The following is a 20,810-nucleotide window of genomic DNA, read 5'->3' as shown; positions in this document are numbered from 1 at the left end:
AGGTGAATGCAAACACTGCCTGGGGCGTCAGCTTCCCGGGGGTGGAGCTGCTCCGGCACAGGTGGCAGGGCTGAGCCCGGGCCCTGGGGAGCCCTGCTCCAAAACCAAGCCCAAAGCCACCAGCCTTCACCTGGGCTACGAGTTCACCTCCCTAAAAATCAACCTATTGCCCCCCCGCCACTGCCACCGCCAAGCAAGGCTGGCCATGGCGAGCACGGGCCATCCGGGGAAGGAGGGCGCGGGGGGCAGGAGGAGGAATTTGGCCCTGCTGAGGAACAAGCTGTACATGGGGGAGAGGAGGAGGACAGAGCCCGTGGTGGAGACCACCACCACCACCGGCGGGGACCACGGCACCTTGAGGAGGAGTCAGTCCGACAGGACAGAGTACAACCAGAAATTACAAGGTACCGGGAAAGCTTGCTTGGTGCTCTGCTGCTTGGGATGCTCTGGGCTGGGGTGGTATCTCGACACCCTCCGGGCTACAGCCTGGAGGTAAAGAAGGGGATGGCAGTCTCTGCCCCCATGCACTCACAGTTGGAGTGAGCAATTGCTTCCTCTCACCCCTGCCCCTCGCTTCCAGGGTGCGAAAGGTTTCTCCTAATTTTTCCAAATAATCTTGTGTAGACAGGATGCAAAATGCAAGCGAAGGTTTTGGTGCGTTCCTGCAAAACACATATGCAACTGGGATCTTTCTCATTCGTCATACTGTTTGCAACGCAAACAGTAATGTGAAAATATGATGGCTCCATCCTATCTCTCTTTGGTTGTCATGTCAAGTGGAGTATATGCTAACTAATTAGAAGCATCAAGGGAAGTTTTTTCTTTCCGTGAAAAATACCAGGATCTCTAATGCGTTTATCTGTTGCTCAGATTGTACAAGCCTGAACTGAAGTACGTCCAAATATATGTTTTGATGGATATACTGCTTCAAATTACACCATTATGGAGAGGGTTTCTTTTCAAATAACCACATTGCATCTGGACCAGAAATTGGCAAATTATATCAGTATTGGACCTGTCAATCAAAAATTAAATGCGATGCCACAAATTGAGGAAAAGCATGAAGAATGTGTATGGCTATTTCTGGGAGTGCTCTGGAACCCAAACTTACAAATTTCTGTGGGTTTCCAAGGTCTTGAACAATAGGGTCTCATCACAAATGTGGAGTTTGAGTATTATTATAATATAAGCGTGTATTACTAATAGTGATATAACTGACTAGGGACAGTCACTCTTGTGGCAATAATCCTTTATGGGGAAATAAAATAGGAAAATACTTTGGGTTCCTGTATTATGGTTTTGATTAACTTAATTAGGAAGTAGCATTCCTTCAGAGAGACAATAAAAGCAGAAAATAAAATAATAAACCTGAAAAATAATAGGATTTCTATGAGGGCTGCATACACTGAAAACAACAAAGTGGTTCATCGATTATGCTGTTCCCTCTCATGATAGCTAATCAATGAGAAGGTGAAAAATTGTCAGTTAAGTCAGGCACATGCTGCAGGGATCTGGCGGGGGTGTTTCAGGGCACAAGCACTGATCGCTGTGGCTGGGCAGGCAAGCTCCTGGCGCACGTCCCACCAAAACAGCAGGTTTTTACCCATGAAGAGGGTTGCCCACGTGAGGCCGAGGTTATCAGAGCGGTATCCAGCAAAAAGTATGAGATCTTTCTGTCCCGTGTCAGGTGTATTCATGCGATGAACGTCTCCTGTTTAAAATCAGGAGGAAAGGAGGCGGGGAAGCCTAGGTAGTCATGGCAGAGCATGAGGTTATGTTTATGGCAGCAGTCCAAGGAGACGGTAAATCCAGCTTTACGGCTCCTGCCACCGGCTGAGACTGCTGCGGCCACCTATTGCGAAGCACCAGTCTGGTATTGGCTCACTCTGCTTGCTCGCGTTCGTTCAAGAAAAACGGTGATGGGTTAACAAGGTACCTGCAGGCTTTATATTGGATTAGAAGTTGCCTGTCCTCGGAGTGAAAATACAAAGTCGGTAGAAATTCCTATGAAGTGTATTTACAGTCTCAAGAGAAAGAAATGGTTGTGTGCCAAGGCCTGATCTGGATCAAATTTTGGTGAGCTAGATGTGCCTGGATCCGATAATGATCACGGATCCCAGACCTAATCTGTTGCCTGCCAGCGCTGATGATGTGCTATGATTGTACGCCTTTATGTTCTTCATTTTTCTCACTAGTGCTTGGATGTGAAGCAGCTTACTCCAAGGTGAGGGAAGTGGTTTTGTTGGCACAAAGCTTTTGAGTTCTCCATTCTTGGTAAGAAAACCCAACAGATCTGTTGGTGACATAAAGGGTCTGTTGTGTATCAGGAGGTTGGGACTCTCTGGCCACCCTAGAACGGTAAATGCTTTGCAAAAAGATACAAGTGGTAATAATTTGCACTTGCTTCCCATATGAATTGGAAGAAAAGCTCTGTGTTCAGTTGCCCCTCCCTTCTATAGTCCCCTGTTAATATGTTTTCTAATAGACAGTCTGCAGAACTGTGGTTGGTGTTAGCACGGACAAGCATGTGAAAGACAGGAGCAAACCCTGCAGAAGGGAATCCCCTGTGAGTGGGTCTGGGAAGCCAAGAGTCAGAGGCTGCAGGACCCCATCTCTGCTAGTGGCAGGCGATCTAGGCAGAGCACAGGGACCAAGCTGTCTTTGCACCGCAATGCCTACGTCAGCGTTGCAGCACATTTGCGCAAGGTGAGGCACGGGCGAGACATCTCTCAAGGGCCCTTCCAGTCCTGTGCGTGCTTTATATGGTTCCCTGAGTAGAAACCAGGCTGTTGCCCCCCCCCCCCCCCAGCCATTTCCAGCAGCTCTGAAGTATATGCTCAAAATGCAGCTCAGTGTGCTAGCAATATAGGCCCCCCCCCCCAAAGCCTATAAACAAACAAACAAACAAGCGAGCAAGCATAAAAACTTCTGAGAATACAGTTTCTGCCCTTGGATTTCTCTCAAGTTTTGCTGTTTTATACGGAATCCAAAGTGTTTTCTATAAAGAGTGAGAAAGGGAGCCTACCACCCAGATCTCCAGGGTAATCAAGGCGGTTTGCTCTGTAAGTCTACAAACATGAGCACAATAGCATTGTCAAAGGTGCAAACCTCTGCAAGTGTTTTTCACTTTAGAATTAAAGATTCATTAAAAACACAAGAAAGCATTTTCATTGCTAATTATTTTACTAGACACATCTATTCAATACCTTATCTGGTGTGAATGGCCATGCAACACCTCCTGGCTTTACTCTTTTTAAAAAGGAAACAAGATGCAAAGTAACCATTATATTCTCGGAGCTTGATAAGCATTAGTGCATCTATTTCAAGTCATCCTGTGAGATAACCAAATGCCTGCAGCCCCATTTTAGATAGGGGAAAATAAGGCGATTGCTATCAAATGTCACGTTTGTGATACAACCATGCAGTCATCCAGAACTCAGGCTGTAGTTGCATTCTTGGATGAATCCAGAAATACCTTGATCAAGCCATATATATTTTTTTCTTCCATCGTTCTCCATCAGTTGGACAGAAGCATCACTTTTCTAAAGAGGGAAGAATGGGGTTATGGAAGATACATTCACTAGCATTTGTGGCGAATGCAAAGATAATATCAAGGGTCATTATAAGAGCTAAGACACAGGTCCTGTGATATTTCTATGCAGTGCTCTGCTCTACATTCCCTAGAAAATCCTGCACATATGTCCTTTAAAGAGGAATGAAGAATTTGCTACTATCCTTAAGCAATGGCAGAACATGGTATTTAGCAGCTCTGTTTTCAAATGTATTATCTGTAGCTTTTCAGCTAGTAGGAGCTGGTCTCTTTTCTACAGTGAAAATCCATCAGTAGCAGCTGTAAAAGTAACTATATTAATATCTATGTATTGCATTAATGTTGGGATCAGTCTTTGAATTAACCTAAAGCTACCATTCTGTGAGTACCTATGTATTTTGGTAAGAGGAGGTTGCCGATGCAGTTATTGGCACATAAATATTTGCAAGATCAGGGCAGATTAAGATACAACGTATCATGGGGATAGATGCTATCAACCAAAAAGGGCTGACCATGAAAAGGAAACTAAAACATAGTTCACTGTTAGGTTTTGGACAGATTGTTGGGTTTTGTTAGTAATTGTATACCAAACTTGTGCTTGATGTGAAAAATGAGCTATGGGTTTCCAAAAGGAATCAGAGATCACATTTGCAGTGCTCAACGAGACAATACATGCTTTGAAAATACGAATCTATTACATATTAACTCCCTTATAACTTTAGCTGTGAATGGGTCAACGGCACTGTTAAATGATTTGCACGTGTTTCAATTTAAGATACGCCAGTGACATACCTGTAATAGATACAATGATTCAAATCACACAGCTACCACAAGATATTGCCTCAGAGCTTGCATCTGAACCCCGAATTTCACGTTTTGCCTGTGCCTGATGTAGTTACGAGAAATAACCAACACCAGAAATGACGCAGAAACCTGTGAAATTATACAGATTCCTGGAAAGCTGCTAGCCCTTGGTATACAAAAGCGCAGTCAGAGGCAACTCATCCCGCTTTGCTTCATCACAAGCAGGGCAGCTTCCTCCACCCCGTCCTCCTCCCTGCCTGCACAGCACGCCCCGCGTGGGCTGCCCATGCACGCAGCTGCTCCGCACCTCCCGCCAGGAGTAAAGATCCTCCGCGCCTCTCCCCGGTTCCTTATTTGCTTTGCGCAATGCTTACTGATTAACTTTCTATAGACTACAAAGCAGATAATATCCTATTTCACTGGAAAATGTATTGATCTTTGGAGTGGCTGGTTTGCCGAAGTACAGTACGGAGTAAAAGTTTGGATTATTTGCCGAAGTGCAGGAGATGGCTGGATGAAAGTACCCTCCTGCGCCCTGTGATGAGAAATGACAATCTAACAACTCCTTCTATTTTCTCCCGTGCAGATTTAAGCGCGGAGGATCTAATTCTGTTAACTTGCACTGCAATAAAGGTGGAGTTATTCCTTGAACTTATGGCAATGGCAGCCGGGTTGGGAAGCGAGCTCATCTTTTCAGAGCAGAATCCATTTTGTGCTGCTGTGTTTGCACAGCACTTAGCACAATCAAGTCCTGCCGTGTGGCTTAGGACTCTTAGGAGCTGCTGCAGCATAACTAATAACAGCAGCCGGGGTAAGGGAGGGAAGACTAGGACCCAAGGAGGTTTACGGATCCTTCTCTGAGCATATTAGCAAACGTTTTATTAATTGGGATACTTTGCGTTGTGGGTCACACAGCGCACGGTTCGTACAGCTAATCTGTGCCAAATCTTGAGGCGCATGTGTCCCAGGGGAAGCGGTTCAGATGCAGCCCTTCCTCGGTTCCTACCTTATTAACATATTAGCTCAGTGCCACAGGAGTGGTATATTTATACCGGTATATGACACACTGGAAAGGTTTATTTGTAAGTATTGGTGCTAACAATAAGGGCATTCTTCTGTCACCTGATGATAAGCTTTCTTCCCTTCCACTACGGTCACATGGGATCTCTCTGTAGTCCTGTCAGCACACGTATAATTAAAGCGGTCTGCTGTCAAGGAATTGAAGAAAGAACTTGCATGTTGAATGTAAATATTTTCTGTACCTTATGGAACAGAAAAGTGATCAAAGATTGAATGACCTAATTGCAAGGAAGTCTCTGATGCAGATTTTATGAGCGAACCTGTTGCCCAGGAAGGCTGGCGCAAGGTCATTCTGGCCCTGCGGTGTTCTCCTCCTGTGTTCAGAAAAGGGGCTTTTTGCATGTGTAACTCGCAGCCTGTGTGCAACAAACCCGCTCCTGAACAATGTTGCTGTTATGTGTGTCTGTGAGTAGAAGAAAAAAAGGCTTTCCACAAACCTCTCCCAATCCTTTTGTATTTCAAGGCCCAACTTGGAGTTCAGCAGATCTAATTCGCACCATGTTTGCACCATATTGTTCTACTGTAAAAGCTCTGGTGCAAAACTTGCTGCTTGTCCCATTTCAGGCTCCCTCTCTTCCAAGGGTCCCAGTGTCCCTGTGCCCTGCAGCCTTCCCGGCACCTGCAGTGGAAGCAGGGGTGTAAGGGGCAGACCCGGGGCTGCGGTGCGAGGGGAGATATGAGGGGGGAGAGGAAAGCTGCCACAGCAGCAGCCTCTGAACTTGGCTGCCTGGGTTTCATTCCCAAATCCAGCTGATAAAAGCCGGTGTACATTCCCATGTGTAATCGTGTACATTCCCATGTGTAATCGCTGGGTTATCTGAGGGTACAGGCTATCTGAGGACTTGCTTTCACAGAGGAATAATTTTATCTAGGGTGGTGTGAGACTCATGTTTCACCCGTGAAAACACAATAATGCTGTGTTTGTTATACCTTGATAACTTATGCCTTCACTGCTCCCTTGTGCCAGGCAAAATCCCTGTATCTGCAGAGCGTGAGTGCAGAATTTGCCTTCCTTTGGTGTCCTCCAGAGCTGTCTAAGTAATGAAAAGGCCTGTTACTCACTCCATGCACCGACATCACTGTACTTGTTGCTATATTCTGTGCCAGTACCTTCACTTCCAGATGGAAAGCATTAGATGGGGAGAAACCTGGGTCCCATCCCCAAAGGCAAACGTAATATCCAACCTGAGCATCTTACCTGGGAGGAAGGATGAATAGAGCAGACCTCTTGGAGCTGCTCCCTCTCTAGGTGGGAAAGCCAGGGAAATTTGCACGCATACATCTTGCAGACCTCCTCTGGCTGCTCCTCTGGTCGCTTGCTGTGGATCCCCCAATACCTCCCTCCCCTGGGTCTAGAAAAGAGCTGCTGCATTTGCACATTGCAGGCTCTGTTCCTCCATGCTCTCACTACATTGCTGGATGTCTCCATCTGGGGGATATTTTTAGATTTCACACTTGCAAGCAACTGTTTTTGTAAGACGTGTGGCTGTTTTGTCCGCGTCATCACATAGCGAACCTCTTGTTTCATGCAACTGGAGCTCTCTACTTCAATACACAGCTGAAAAACCAAAGGCATCGCCTTCCTCTCCAAAGCAAAGTCCTCCAGAAAGGGGACTCCTGAAGGTAACAGACATCGCAAGGCAACAATTGCAAACACTACCTTCTACTTTACATTTTTATGCCTACTAGAAATACCAATTACTTTTTTTTTGTAAACTGGTCTTAAGATGTAGCTGTCTAATAAACCATTTGACAGGCAGTTTTTTCTTTTTCCTAAACCTGGCATCTCCGAGGACAAACGAGCCAAATTCTTACTGTAACAGTTAATCCTCAGCAATGTCTCTTCCTGCTAATCCTCCCTCTTGAACCGTTCTGGAGCTGGTACACGTTACCAGGTAGAAACGAGTCTGCTTATATTCCAGATATGCACTTGCTGTTTGTGCATTCATTAAACTTTCACTTACTCCGCAAGGATTTCAGCAAGCTTCTAATGTTCTCAGACTGGTCAAAAGCAATCAGCTGAACATGAAATCACAGGTTTTGGCTGTAATCATCACTTCAGGATCTTGCTGTTGCATTCTATAGAGACAGACATGCCTGAAATGAAAAAGTGAATGTATTGAGTGAAGATGGAAAATTATATTACTTTTAACAAAAGGATACATTTATTAAAAAAGATGTTTTCTATAAGGAAACAGCATCTACCTGATATTTCTCATGGTTATTTCTTCCTGTTGAGAATAGTTTTTCTTTCCTGGCATTATTATCTATCATGCAATAAGGATAACAGATGAGCCCTGACATAATTCAAGAATCAAATTTGATCAGGGCAATCTAATGACATAAACTGAAAGAATAGCCTCTCAAGGGATTGCGACTTCAAGCCTGAAGTGGGATACAGCGGCTTTATTTGGCTCATATAATGCCCTCCCCTGCCACTGGTATTAGAAAGTTCTAATTAGAAAGTTCTTTTGCACAGCATCTTGTGTTTACCTTCAAATTCCGTCTGATATCATAACAGTGCTGCATCTGAGACGAAATGACACTTCTGAGATCTTCCAGGACGTCGGGTCCTCCTGCACTTGCTCAGGAGTCCTCCTGAACTCTCCCATACGGACACACGTGCAAATATTTTCATACCCGATCTCAAGAAAAATGCCGATTTTGGTGCAGAACTGGAACGGAAATGGATTGTTCATGTGGTTCCTTCTGAATTTATAAGTGTGGTTACATACTGTAAGTTTTTAGAGGAAAAAGTACCTACCATTTTAGCACGTAAGCAGCAGGCAAAGTGGTCTCGTTCTGCAACCCTAGCAGAAAATTGCTCAGAGGGAGCTGTGGAGTGATACTGGTACCAGTTTTGCTCTCCTCCTCACTAAAGTAAGGGCAGAGTCTGTTTCTTCCAGCACACAGCACCTTTGGCGGCTCAGCTCTGCAGCAGCGTGAGCTCCTGTGCAGTCTGTGCACTCGCACCAGCACGGACTCACTACAGCAAGATTCAGCTTAAAACTCTTTCGATAGCCTAAGGCTCGCGGAGGGGAGACATCCTCATCATGTTTCCATTTTATTGTCCGTGTACAAACTTGAGGACAAAATGTTCATGCTTGTGTTATACGCAGACTTCAAGGCTAAAAAAGGTAAAAAGTATATCTAAATACAAAAAAGTCTGAAAAAGCAGCCCCCCTCCCCGGTTTGTTTGGGTTCCTTGTCCTCGCTGTTTAAAACTATCAGTACAGAGACAGAGGTGCAGTCCCGAAAGCAGCTATTTAAAACAATAACTGTGGTCACATCAGACTCACTAGAAAACCTGATGGCAGAAGGATTAATAACAAAACTGTCCTTTCTGAATATCAGTGGTCAGCATAATTGTAGAAGGGGTTGGGAATGACGATAATTTGGATTTATAACATTTTACACCTCGAAGTGGAAGACGGCTCAGAGCCCTCTCTCCTGAAAGCTGCTTGGTTTTCCCGCAAGTCCAGCTCCCGGTTATCATCTACAGCCTGGGCCGGTGTGGTACTGGTGAGCTGCGCGCTGTTCGACGCCCACTGGAGCGCTCATGACCTTGCCCTTGACAATCAATTCCAACAACTGCAATATATTCGGTATTGGCTATCAGCGAGCAAAGCATCAGATACTGCTTGCTATTATACAGTACGCTCCCTACAAGAATTTGACACGAAGGCGTAGCAGTCTGATCCTCGGTAGAGATTCCTGTCCTTTGCCGCTGAGCAATGAAAGCCCGTGCTGTCAAAGCAGGACCTGGGTAATGCAGAGATGAGTACGGTAATGGTATGTCCATCTTTGTTGGTGCTCTGCACCATCTTGTGGCTAGCAGAAAAACACCAGAATAGCCTCTGAAATCTTTCACTTGTTTTTTGTGTGTGTGTTTTTCCTAATGAAAAATACAGATTGTCAGTGTACATGGATAAAATTCGGTGCCCTTTGTACAGCTGACATGGATGTCTGCAGGCTGGCTTACAAACCAGCAAAAGGGAAGACCATCATTACAGATAAGTAGGTTGTGTGCAGGTCCTATAGCATACATAAATTACCTGTCTGTAAAAGACTCACTTGCATTTCCATGTATTTGGAACAAATCAGATATTCTAGGTCTTAAGTATAGAAAAATAGTTAAGAATGTCCTGATTCCAATGATCTCTATTCCAAGAAATGTTTGTTATTGATCATTAAAGGTTTTCCCGTATTCTCCCGTAACTCCTTTGCCTCTTTCAAAGAAATCTTTTTAAACAGAATTACAGGTTTCATCATCATCGTTAGTAACATTGTCTTCATTTGAAAGTTTGTCTTCCAGTACCTACAGCCCTCAGCCTTCCATGAATAGACTCAACATTACATCGTACAGAGCAAAGGTTATTTCAGTGAAGCTTATTTATGGTAAACACAGCCTTTTTCTTCCACAGGAACGTATTTTCTCCCATCCTCCAAATCATAATAGATGTCAGACCAAGACTGTGTTTTCAAAGGAGTAGAAGGGCATCAGCTATCCTTAAATTTCAGTGTGACAAGGATCAGACTCTCCTGTGCTCTATGGAAAATTTCTGCCCACATACATAACATCAAAGCCAGGGGAGCCGGTGATGGGTTATCCCCTTGCTGCCAAACGGATGGTTTCCTTCGCCAAACCCGTGTCCGCTTTTAGAGGAGGGAGAAGGGATGACACTTGGTCTGATCTGGGATTGCCATTTCTTATGCTTCTTTTCCTGCTCCCCATGGCGATTTGGGAGTTTCTAACAGGCACTGGTTACGTTCCCCCATGGTCACGCAGGGGAAGCTGGGCCAGCACAGGGGATTACGATGCTCCTCACAAATCTCCCTCTTTTAAACAGAAAAAATGGCCCCGCAGCCGGGGTCCTCATCCCCTGCCACTTTGCTGCAGGAGGACGAAGGACAAGTTAGCAGACGCATGATGGCCAAGAGGGTGAAAATCATCGCAGAACTCATGCAGACGGAGAAAGACTATATCAGCGACCTGGATCTCTGCATCAAGGAAGTGATTCAGCCCCTGAGAAACAAGCAGGTGAGCGCCGGGGGCGGAGGACGAGGCGATGACGTCAAGGTCTCAACTTACCCACGTTCTGCTTGCAGATAATCTTAATGCAAGCACAAGTGTCAGCACGAGAGTGACGTGGTGCTGGGAGCGGGTCTGGAGCTAGCTTTCCGGGAAGGGACGTGCCAGGGCTCTCGCAAGGGAGTGGGAAGTCAGACAGATACGCTCCTGACGCTTGCGCTGCCCTTGCATAAAGCCTGCATCAAGGTACTTGCCCAGAGGGCAGCTTGGATGCTATATCCCTGCTCGTGGGCTGCAATAGCAGTTTTCACTTCTCCGTACTGCTCTGTAATTATAACCCCTGGTACATGCCCTGGCAGACCTTTACTGGCGCCTCTAAAAGCAGTAAAAACCAATAAAAACAAGCATTTTCCATGACAACAATCTGGAATGGCATGAACCTCCCCATCAAGGTTAAATTCAGTCATAAAGATAACTTTATCCAGCCTTTCAGACAGCTGTGGTGGAGAAATACCATGCCTGACAGCCCAGTGAGCACTTCAGAAATTCACATTCTACACAGAACAGGTACGTTTAAGAAGGAAGGCTCATAAACTATCTTTCAGGCAAAAGATCTTATTAGGCCAAAGATACCCATTTTCTTTTTCAGCTGAAAGGCACTTCAAAGAGTGCCTTTTCCTCAACAGTATTTCAATTTGTAGAAAAATTGTGCAGCCAAAAGCTGGGAATAGAAGAGGTTGTCCAGAGAAAGATTTGTATATGTGGGGCCTGCAACACAGTGTTCACAGAGGCTGCACAAATGGTATCTGCTGCTAATACAGAATAACAGAATAAAAATAATTTTAAACAGACCTTAAACCGAGTATTCTGTATGTAGGGTTTCTTATGAAATTGGTGACAAAATACAGGTGCGGGGGCCAAAGTGTCTTTAGATGACATTGGCACTGTCTCTTTGGGAAACGCTGTGGCCAGCTGAAGCCTGTGCTGTTTAAGCTCCTGCAGGACCTTTTTTCTTTCCTAAAACTCTGCCAGAGTTTGTTCCAACCCATTTTCAGAAGAGCTGGCATCTGCTGGCATAACTTTAAGGGGTCTTGACTTCTTCTTTCTCCTCACTTGTTCATCCGCTTAGAAGTAGTCTCCACTTGACTCCCTCCCCAGCCTGGCCAGCACCAACCAAGAGTATTCCCTGGTTGAACTCGCTGAGATTTTTGACAAGCATGCTGTGTTCCTTTGCTCTTTTCCAGCCAACTGAAAACATGTTTCAATTCTGTCCTTTGTCACTGTATTAACGTGTGCAAGTGTCCATGCACAGCGTAGTTCCAAATACTGTGTAGACATGGTGCTGGGGCGGAGGTCAGAAGTCCTGTGCTAGATGCATACAGGAAAAGTAATTTAGAGATTATAACTGTCTTAATTTAATAACCTCTGCATTTTTGAAAGGCTTTCAAGAATGTTATATGGTTTTAAGGCTAGTTCTTGGATAAACTACTGTATTGAAAGTTTGTAATGTGTTTAGAGAAGGATAGCATTTAGAAAATTGACCTAGCAATGAATCTGTTTCATATTTCCAAATGGATAAAACATGTTTTAGCCCCTATAATACTTACAAAGAAATTAACTGCATTAGTACTGAAAGTATATTTCTGATTCTGTTACAATAGCATGCAATTTGATCCTCCTGGCATCTGGTAAGCTGCTATGTAAGTCAGCAATTCTGTTTCTAATGGAGAGATAGATACTTCGGAGGGTATCAATATGGATGTCGAAATCAGTCTTGCCTTTGTTCTCAGTATTAGCACATTACCTGTTGTGCACCCAGGCTCTATAGGAAGCTCTTCAGGTTATATTAATACCCAGAATTGTAAATTGTTTGGTTTAGTGGAGATTATATGATCTTGATTGTATTTTTGGATTTATAGGACAACTAACTTAAAAGGGTACCGCCGTCTGGAAGTCTTTGTACCTGGTAGCTGGCACCAGAGTGCCAAGGTCTCAGTTTATGTAGTGGCCTCTGTTAGCAACTGGTAATCAGGGAATCAAACCCACTGTCAGCTATTCTTTTTCTCAGTGGGAAAGTAAACAAACATTTTAAAGCCAGCTAAGGATCTTTTCTTTATTCAGATGATAATATTTATTTCCTTCCTAGGTAAACACTTACAGATTAGGAATAGTTCAAAATAAGGTTAAAAGCACTTGATAACATGCCCTTTGTTAACTGCATCAACCATATTATACTAATCTGAAAAATGTATTTGTGTCCTTGAAGTCACAAGGAGGATGTTTATATGAGGTTTTGCAGAAGTGGTGCTTCCTGGAGTGTTGAACACTCAGGGCATAGCAAAAGTAGGTCTGTAATACACAATGTCCTTCTTTATCCTTCCTCAGTAGCCGCTTAATATTTGTATTCCATTAGATTGCTCGCTTTGACGTGGATGGCTTGTTTAGCAACATTGAATTGGTCCATCAAGTATCAGCCAAACTGCTGTCATTGTTGGAGGAAGCCACGACAGATGTGGAACCACCCATGCAAATAATCGGTATGTTTACTGTCCTCTTGAGTTCTACAAAGCTACATGAAAGCATAAACATAAAACTCTCCTGTCCTCTACCCTCATCAGACTTGACTAGTATCACTCCCAGAGGCTAACGTGCTACAAGCTGTCCATAATGACACAGGAAAAATGACATGTGAAACCTGTCCAGTTGCTCTACTCTGTTCGTATGATCATGGCGCTCTTTTTCCATCCATCTGGATGTTGAGGGTAAGGAAGGAAGGAAGGAGAGAGTTTAGCATGAGTAAAAACTGCAGCACTGAGTTATGCCACATACTGATAATATCCTTTTCATCTAGTTTGATATTGCCTGCCTAACTCTGCTCACGCTTACACCAACTCCTATATTGCATACTCATAATTGTACCATTCAAGAAAAGCATTAAAAATGACTGGAATAATAAACACGTCACAACGCCCTGCTGAATATCGTAAACACGTATCTACTGGCAATACAATTCATGTAAGAGGTGGTTAAGGCTTAACAGGGACACGGTCAGTAAAGACAAGAAAGCTGTAATTGATATGAAGTTTGTGGGAATCTGTGCAGGAATGTCTGTAGGGATCACGGGTATTTTCAGCAAACAGATTGCCCCTGGCTATGTCACAACAGTCACATGTTCTGCAGGTCAGGCCACGAATGTTAAGACTGTGATCTATTCACTTGACATTCTGGTACAGCTGGAGAGATTTAAGAAGTTACCGCTCATCAGCTCTCCCATAACTACTTCTTCAGCGCACAGGCAGTAGGTGATCCACCTTAAGGGATCAGGTGAGAATTCTTAATTTGCTTCAGTGCAAAGTCAGCCAGTTTAGTTTAAAAAACTTCCAGCCATGATTCAGAGGTCAGAGAGGTTCGTTCTTCCCTAAACTGACCACATACCACAGGTAACATGTTATAGAAAGGACCCCTCTTCTCGCACATAATGGGGTAAAAAAATCATCGGTTGCTGTTTGACTAAGAAACATGGCATTAAAGCATACAAGGCTTGGGAAAAGTATTAATCCTAGCACATCTCAATCTGGTTCGCCAAGGCAACAGCTTAACGTAGTTTGATGTGACTGTGTTGTTTGGCGGTATTTCAATAAAAGTGCATCATGATGAGTCATACCCTTAATAAGCAATGTTCTATTCTAGCAGGAAGTGCCTTTCTCACAGCCAAGAGAATCATCCTCTTAGTTCCCTGCCACATCCAGAAGTGAAGACAAACAATTTCATCCATCTATTAGGGTGTATTTCTCCAGAATCAGACAAAGAACCATGAAAATGTATGGGATCGTGGATCACAAAGTTGACTAAATTATGGCAGGGAAAAAGATGACAAGTATGGTGTGAGATGTTCTTCCAAAGGCTGAGACAAAAGCAGGGAGAATAATTGCATCACTATAAGCAATAAGTTAGCAAGTTTGTCATCCTCTAAAAGTACAGCAAGATGATAATTTTGTCTTCAGAATCTTCATAATCAGTGTAAAAGTTGTTAAAGCCAGTCTACAGAAAAAGCAGGCTGAGAATCAGTTTAACACACCACTCATATTCTATCATCTTTATGGTATTTAAACATCATGCATTGAAATATCTTACTTTGGAAGGTAACCCAGTCATGGTGAGTTTGAGGAGAACTGCTAATTCACTGGTTTGAAACCAAAACAATGTGGTTGCTCGTATTCATGTCTTATTTTAGTCTATGTTCTCCACACCTTATGCTATGTCCACATTGACAAGTAGCAATGTCCAATAGGAGCAGACTTGTAGAGTGAACTGTAGAGTGAACCAGCTGTTTCGTTGGTGCTAAGGACCTGGTATCCATACTACACATGTCAAGAGGTCTTACTTCAGATTGGCTGTAGCCTGTTCCTGTAGATTGAGAGATGCCCTTTATGGTTGGACTGCATAAGATGTGTCCTCGGAGTGCATCTTCTGGTAATTACCATCCTCACAGGGATCCAGGTTGTGTGTCCGTGACTGCTCCACCACACAGCCAAGGCATGGGAGATGAGGACTACTGAGAGACTGGCTTCAAAAGCCCTCTCCTAACCTGAGCTAAAATGCTAATGTAGAGAGACCTTTTGTGGTGCTTGGTCTTTTGATGCTAAATGCCGCTGAGGTTAAGTACCCTTTCTAGTTCTCTCCTGTATTTTTCCTGCTCTCTGTTCTGGATACTGTATATGAAGGCTTAGTAACCTTACCCTGGCTTTAGCTATTAGGCCCCTTCTTCCTCCCTCTCCCACTGCTGTCCACACAGGGCGCGCCACTGAAAGCCACAGGGAGAAACTGTTTCTGTCGCTCAAGCGATTTTCTGTCGCTCCTACGATTTTCTCTTTGAGACTGATGACCACCATGCTTAAGGAGAGGCATCAGGCAGATTTGCATCTGTCAGTGTGTGCAAAAGACTCAGTATTTTTAAACCTGTGCCCAAATACAATGTGGTTTTGGCCCATAAAGCAAGCTCCCACAGTCATATGCCCAAAACTCATCTGATTCGGTCCACATGGCTCAGAACCAAGAAGGGCTTTAGGCTTAAGAAATCCGTCTGCTTTTAAAAGGCCCTATCCGTGCAATCAGCACATAAGTTTTCTCATCATTGAGCATCAATGAAAGTATCTGTCATTGTGGCACAATATATCAGTGAACAGATCTTGCTCATCCCTTTCATCCTGGAGAAGAGAATGTTCCAGCCTCTAGCATATACTGAAATAAGCTGTAAGTCTATAGCTTGCATTTTTCCTACTGAAAACATAACCTCACTTGAGGGCTTCACACATTATGGGCTGTGCTAAGCAACTGGAGCTCCGCTTAAAGTTAGTGAAAACTGCGAGAGCTCAGCATCTCTGAGAATCAGGTGCCGAGGGAGCAGGATCAAGAGAAAGCTTATTAAGGTTTCCCCGTACACCGTTAGCTAATAAAGGCCTGTAGAGAGAGTTCATGGGAAAGTCAGGATGCAATGTGCGTTGGTAGCCATCAGCATTAGCATTAAGCGAAGACAGAGAAGACAGAGACCTATAGAGCATTTAACTGTAGGATGCTGGTGCTTTTCTGACTGTGGCCTTACAGTAACTAAAATGAATTCGTCTGGTCTTAGCTCTGTCATTGTCGTTCCCTTATTCGCACCTTGAAACCAACATGCATTAGACAGCCCAGTTAACCTTAGCTGCTAGGGGAAAAAATCCAGAGCTGTGTTACTGTGGTAACTGAATCATTTTTCACTTTAAGACGGAGCAGTTCAATGCAATGTATTATGAAACAGCCCACTCCGGTCAGGATGAAACACGCAGGATGCCTGACAGCTTGGCGCTCACTCTGTGAATGAATAGAGAGCTCCCAATTAATGTGGTGTTCGGCTTTTAACTTTAATAATCATTGCTATAACTCAACAGAAATGTTTATAAAACATCAGACTGGTTGCCACATAAATGCAATTTTCAGTAAATGCCTGACACAGGAGTTTTCACCATTGCTGTTGTTTATTATATGCATTTCCAAGGATGCTGATCAGGGCGCTGCTGTGTAAGGGTGTAAGAACCGAATGAATATCTCAGCAGAAGAGATGAAGCATGCCTTCTCCTCTCAGATAATATTTCTTACATACACAGAAAGCGACACAGGAGTTTTAGGCTGAGAGAATTAGGCACCAGAACTAAGGGGGAAATGGGTGCAGGACTACTTTAGTGCATCTAAAATTCCCAACTGTTCTTTGGGGGAAAATGGTGGTGTAGAGGACTGGAAATGGAAATGTTTTCCCCTTTCAGTTTTATATAAACCTAAATACTATATAAAAATGGCTGTAATCCGTGGTGGTTTTATTTAATTAAGGGAGGTGTGGAGGTTATTCCTCTATCATGTGAAGAAAAATCTCTATTCTAGGCCATAACAATTGCCATTTCAGGATTTTGCAAAACAGATAAAAGCGAAACAGCTAATGGGAGATGGAGTCATTATTCCTGTTATAACCCATTTAAGTTCATATTCAGTTGAAAAAAAAGTCAAAATGAAAATTAACAGGCTTACATTCAACCCTCCTGCCAGCCCACGACACAAAAATGGTCTCCCCTTAACAGTTAAGCTCTCCTGTGTGGTTTCCACTGAAGGGGCATTAAGCCGGGGCAGTGAACTGGGGGGTTGTGTATGAAGGAGTGCAGGGTGTAGAGATTTCATGCCTTTTCCTGAGGGAATTTTTGTGCATTAACACTGATATAATGGTGCCAGGCTATGACAAAGATGAGCAGCTGAGAAATACATGTAATAAATAATGCACATAAACATGCAAGATCGTTTCTAAGGGAAGTAAAGTGGAAGCCAGCCTTTTTAGCTCACGGCTAATGTGGTGGAATAATAAAACTCCTTCTGAGATGCTGTTGTCTAGCTTGACACGCTTTGTTTTTCTCCTTAACAGGGGAAGTGTTCTTGCAGATTAAAGGCCCACTAGAAGACACATATAAAATCTACTGCTATCGCCACGATGATGCACACACCATGCTGGAATCCTATGAAAAGGATGAAGAACTGAAGCAGCATTTAAGACACTGTGTACAGTCCTTAAAGTAAGATCTTTTCAAATGATGATTTCCGTCCATAGTCAGTTGCCTGGCAGGGAACATTTTAAATGGATGTAGATGAAAGGTCCCCTGTAAATCCGGAGTTTTATGAGGCTTGCTGGGAGCTCTGGCTTATGCTGCTTTCATGAAAAGATGACAAGCCAGGGGCCATGATTAGATTTCTTTCTCTCCAAGATGGCCAAAAATAGCGCAAGAAAGGTTGCTCTTCCCTTAGCTTCAGTGCCCCATACTGGCAAAAAAAATGCTGCATCATATCATGGGCTATTGGGAACACCTTGCCCAGCTCCTAGGAAACATGCTGCCCCCGTCTTCAGCAATTCTATTGCTTGAATTAAAATAGCCTGTAATGGTGCTATTCACATGCACTGGTGCTTCTGGGCCCCTGTTGCAAGGCCCTGGGGATCTGGAGTGGCTGTGTGGTGCTGGACCCCTCATGATAGGGGTATCTGAGAGCGTTCAGCATTGGAGCAAGCTGCCACATCCCACCAGTGGAAGGTGCTTTGTGCCATCGCCTACAGTGCCAGCCCCTTGGGGAAATGTGTTGAGAACTGGGGATGCCACAGAATAACAGATCCATCTTTCCTTCAGCGTGGCTTCCTCCTGCAGCCGGTTGCAGGAACCAGCTTACCTGCTCCATGGAGAGTGCTTCTCTTCCCACTCATAAATCCCCTTGCCCCCTCACTTTCCCAAAAGCGTTGCACGGAGCTGTCAGGAGGGAACGCGCCACAGTCTTTCAGACCAGAGGTCTAGCTCCAGCTCCAGGAAAGGCCCACGCTGCACGCTTGTAGGAGAGATGTAAAGCTGTCACAAACGGAGTGTACCTCAGCAACAGAGATTTCAACCACACCCCAGTTAGTGACCAGTCTGCAGAGAAGTGTTAAGACTTAGGAGATGAGAAGTATGTCCAAGTGAAATCTGGAAAGAGTGGTGGAGGAAAATATTAACAACATTAAAAGAGAAATGTTCGCTTTGAAGACAGGCTATGTTGAAAATAAGGCTTATTTTGTGCAACGTGCCCAGTTATTAAACACATAACAAAGTATATGTGCAGGGTACTTAGGCTTTAGCTACCCTGGAAGTTGAAAGAAATAGATTTTCATATAAACTCAGGCTTTCAGGCTAACGGATGGCCAGGTATCTCCCCTAAGGGGGTGTTTCAGTTGCTGATGCCTACAATATTCTTTTCCGGCTAATCAAGAGAAGCCGTTACTGTCATTCGCTCATCCCTGCTGCTGAGGCAAGGAGACATGGAAGGAAATAAAGATAAAAGATAGCGTCCACGTACATGCTAGGGTGGATGCTGCCACTTGAATTCCAGAGCCAGCAAGAGGAGCTCCTGTTCCAACATCACAGCTGGGGTTTGTGAAGAGAAAGGCTATTTTGTGCTGAGCCATTGTAGCCTTCGCTAGCAGGAAGTGACAAAGCCTTCCTCACAATGAAGCCTTGTTTTGTCTTGTTCTTTCCTGATTAGCCTTTAACAGGAACCAACGGAAAAAAGCACGGGTGCATGTATACTACATTGTGTTTTTTCCCAGTGTCTAAAGATAGCAGCCAATTCAAATATTAAGACCTGAAAGTGCACACTCAAATGCAGAGCTGTGGTCACCTAAACTTGTTACTACTGATTGGAGAATACTTACGCTAGAAAGAAAATTATGCAGCATTTTTACCAAGTAAGTTATAGGCTGTTTTCCATTGTGAGACATAATAAATGCAAGGGCTGATGACGACTATTCTTGAAAAATGTTTACTTCTTAAATAATTCTTTTTTTCCTTGGAAAGAATATTGTTCCATTTTTTTTAAATTAAAATGGGCTAATGTTACTAGGGGCTTCTGTTCCTCAGCTGAGTAATATCTGCCATGTGAAAAACAACTTCTATGTCAGGAGCAATTTGAGAGTGGCACCCTGCACATTTGTACAGACGAATCAGATTTAATTAGCCATGCTGAGATTCCTATTCCTCCTGTTGACTGAAGAGGAGAAATTCCATCCCAGAATGTAGGTGTCTGCCTTGGAGACATGTGCAAATCCAAATTCTGTAGAGTCCCGTGTTTCAGCAGCAATTATGCAAACCGAGGATGTTGTTTGCTAGCTTAGCCAAAGAAATGCAGCTGGTAAAAATGAAAGGATGCTGGCAACTACCTGCTCTGCTTTCAGCCTGAAGTAGCTTGGTCAACTATTACAGGGGCAGAGGGATGTCATAAGCATGCAAAGTGCTGACAGTGCAGAGGCAATGAAAGCACCAGCTTCCAGATGCTCAGTTAGGCACCGGTAGGCGAGAAGATAAGGGTGCAGGCAGTCAAAAAGCAGTGGCTGACGATGTGATGTCAGGAAAGCCTACACAGAGATGGAGCGACATTTTGGTTCCCTTGCATTTGAGTGAATTCATACCATAAGGAAAATGTTCTATGTGCGTTTTTCTGTGTTTCCAAACTACAATTGTACGTCCCTACTGCTTTCAGTATATGTATCAACACCATCCTACTCTGAAGAGGTTTCAGTTGATGTGTAGCCTACAAAAAACTTAACAGCTTCATTGATTCTATATCCTAAAAGGCTGAAATGTATTCTTTCTCATTTAGAGAGAGGAGATGGGAATGTATGTAAAATGTAAGAATGACATGTTTAATTTTACTTTTTGTATTAAGGACTTGATGTTGCTTACTGTTGTTAGCACAGTGACCCAAACTTCCTTCTCTAACAGTGTTAGGACAAGGCTGGGTCTGATAGCCAAAGCCAGGTTCCTGACAATCCTTTCTCATTTGGGGCTGTCCTTTCAAAAAGATATAGGGCCAGATTCACCAGTACCCTCTGGCTGTTTTGTGCAGTTCTGCTGACACATAGCAGCCATAAACCTAAGTTAACTGGCCAGTTACGGCCGCTCTGTGTCACTGAAGTGTATCTGAGAATCTGGCCCCTGATCTGTATAAATCCTTTTAGGAGGAATCTAATATATGTTTTGTTTTCTTCTCTTTTGCAGAAAGATATATGAGGAAGAGTAAGTACTATGTCTTTCTTACATGTAAAATAACCTTTAGAATATCTTTAATTTATCTTCAGTATGCTTAAAACTGTAGATGTGGAAATTCTAAGAACACAAACTTTTTGTATCAGTATAACCCATAGATTTTTCCAGGACATATGTGATAAAGACTCTCAGTTTCAATTTCTCTAAGCCTGTCTAGTTTACTAATTACCACTGCACTATCTTTCAAAACTTGTGGTTTATGAAGCTA

General features: G+C 43.7%; 2 protein-coding genes across 9 annotated transcripts in view; one reads left to right on the top strand and one right to left on the bottom strand.

Moving 5' to 3' along the window:
* Positions 1–205: 205 nt before the first annotated feature.
* ARHGEF38 (Rho guanine nucleotide exchange factor 38) overlaps positions 206–20,810 on the top strand; it is a gene marked incomplete at its 5' end in the record, with an annotated part of 36,611 nt that continues 16,006 nt past the window's right edge. The window contains 5 exons of the mRNA XM_082316296.1: positions 206–404; positions 10,285–10,475; positions 12,880–13,003; positions 17,410–17,557; positions 20,555–20,572. Of these exons, the coding sequence (XP_082172422.1) occupies positions 206–404; positions 10,285–10,475; positions 12,880–13,003; positions 17,410–17,557; positions 20,555–20,572 (680 nt within the window). The remainder of the gene's footprint in view (positions 405–10,284; positions 10,476–12,879; positions 13,004–17,409; positions 17,558–20,554; positions 20,573–20,810) is intronic.
* INTS12 (integrator complex subunit 12) overlaps positions 8,499–20,810 on the bottom strand; it is a 55,012-nt gene continuing 42,700 nt past the window's right edge. For 6 of the 8 annotated variants that reach the window (XR_014228651.1, XR_014228652.1, XR_014228654.1 and 3 more), the window contains one exon: positions 17,568–18,487. The gene's annotated coding sequence lies outside the window, so the exon portion shown is untranslated. Of the gene's footprint in view, positions 8,563–17,567; positions 18,488–20,810 lie in introns of those variants that run through there. The other 2 variants (XR_014228650.1, XR_014228653.1) reach the window with 2 other exon arrangements.

Source organism: Platalea leucorodia (assembly GCF_965183815.1).
Source record: "Platalea leucorodia genome assembly, chromosome: 6".
Taxonomy (NCBI): domain Eukaryota; kingdom Metazoa; phylum Chordata; class Aves; order Pelecaniformes; family Threskiornithidae; genus Platalea; species Platalea leucorodia.
This window is presented reverse-complemented; position numbering and strand designations above follow the sequence as displayed.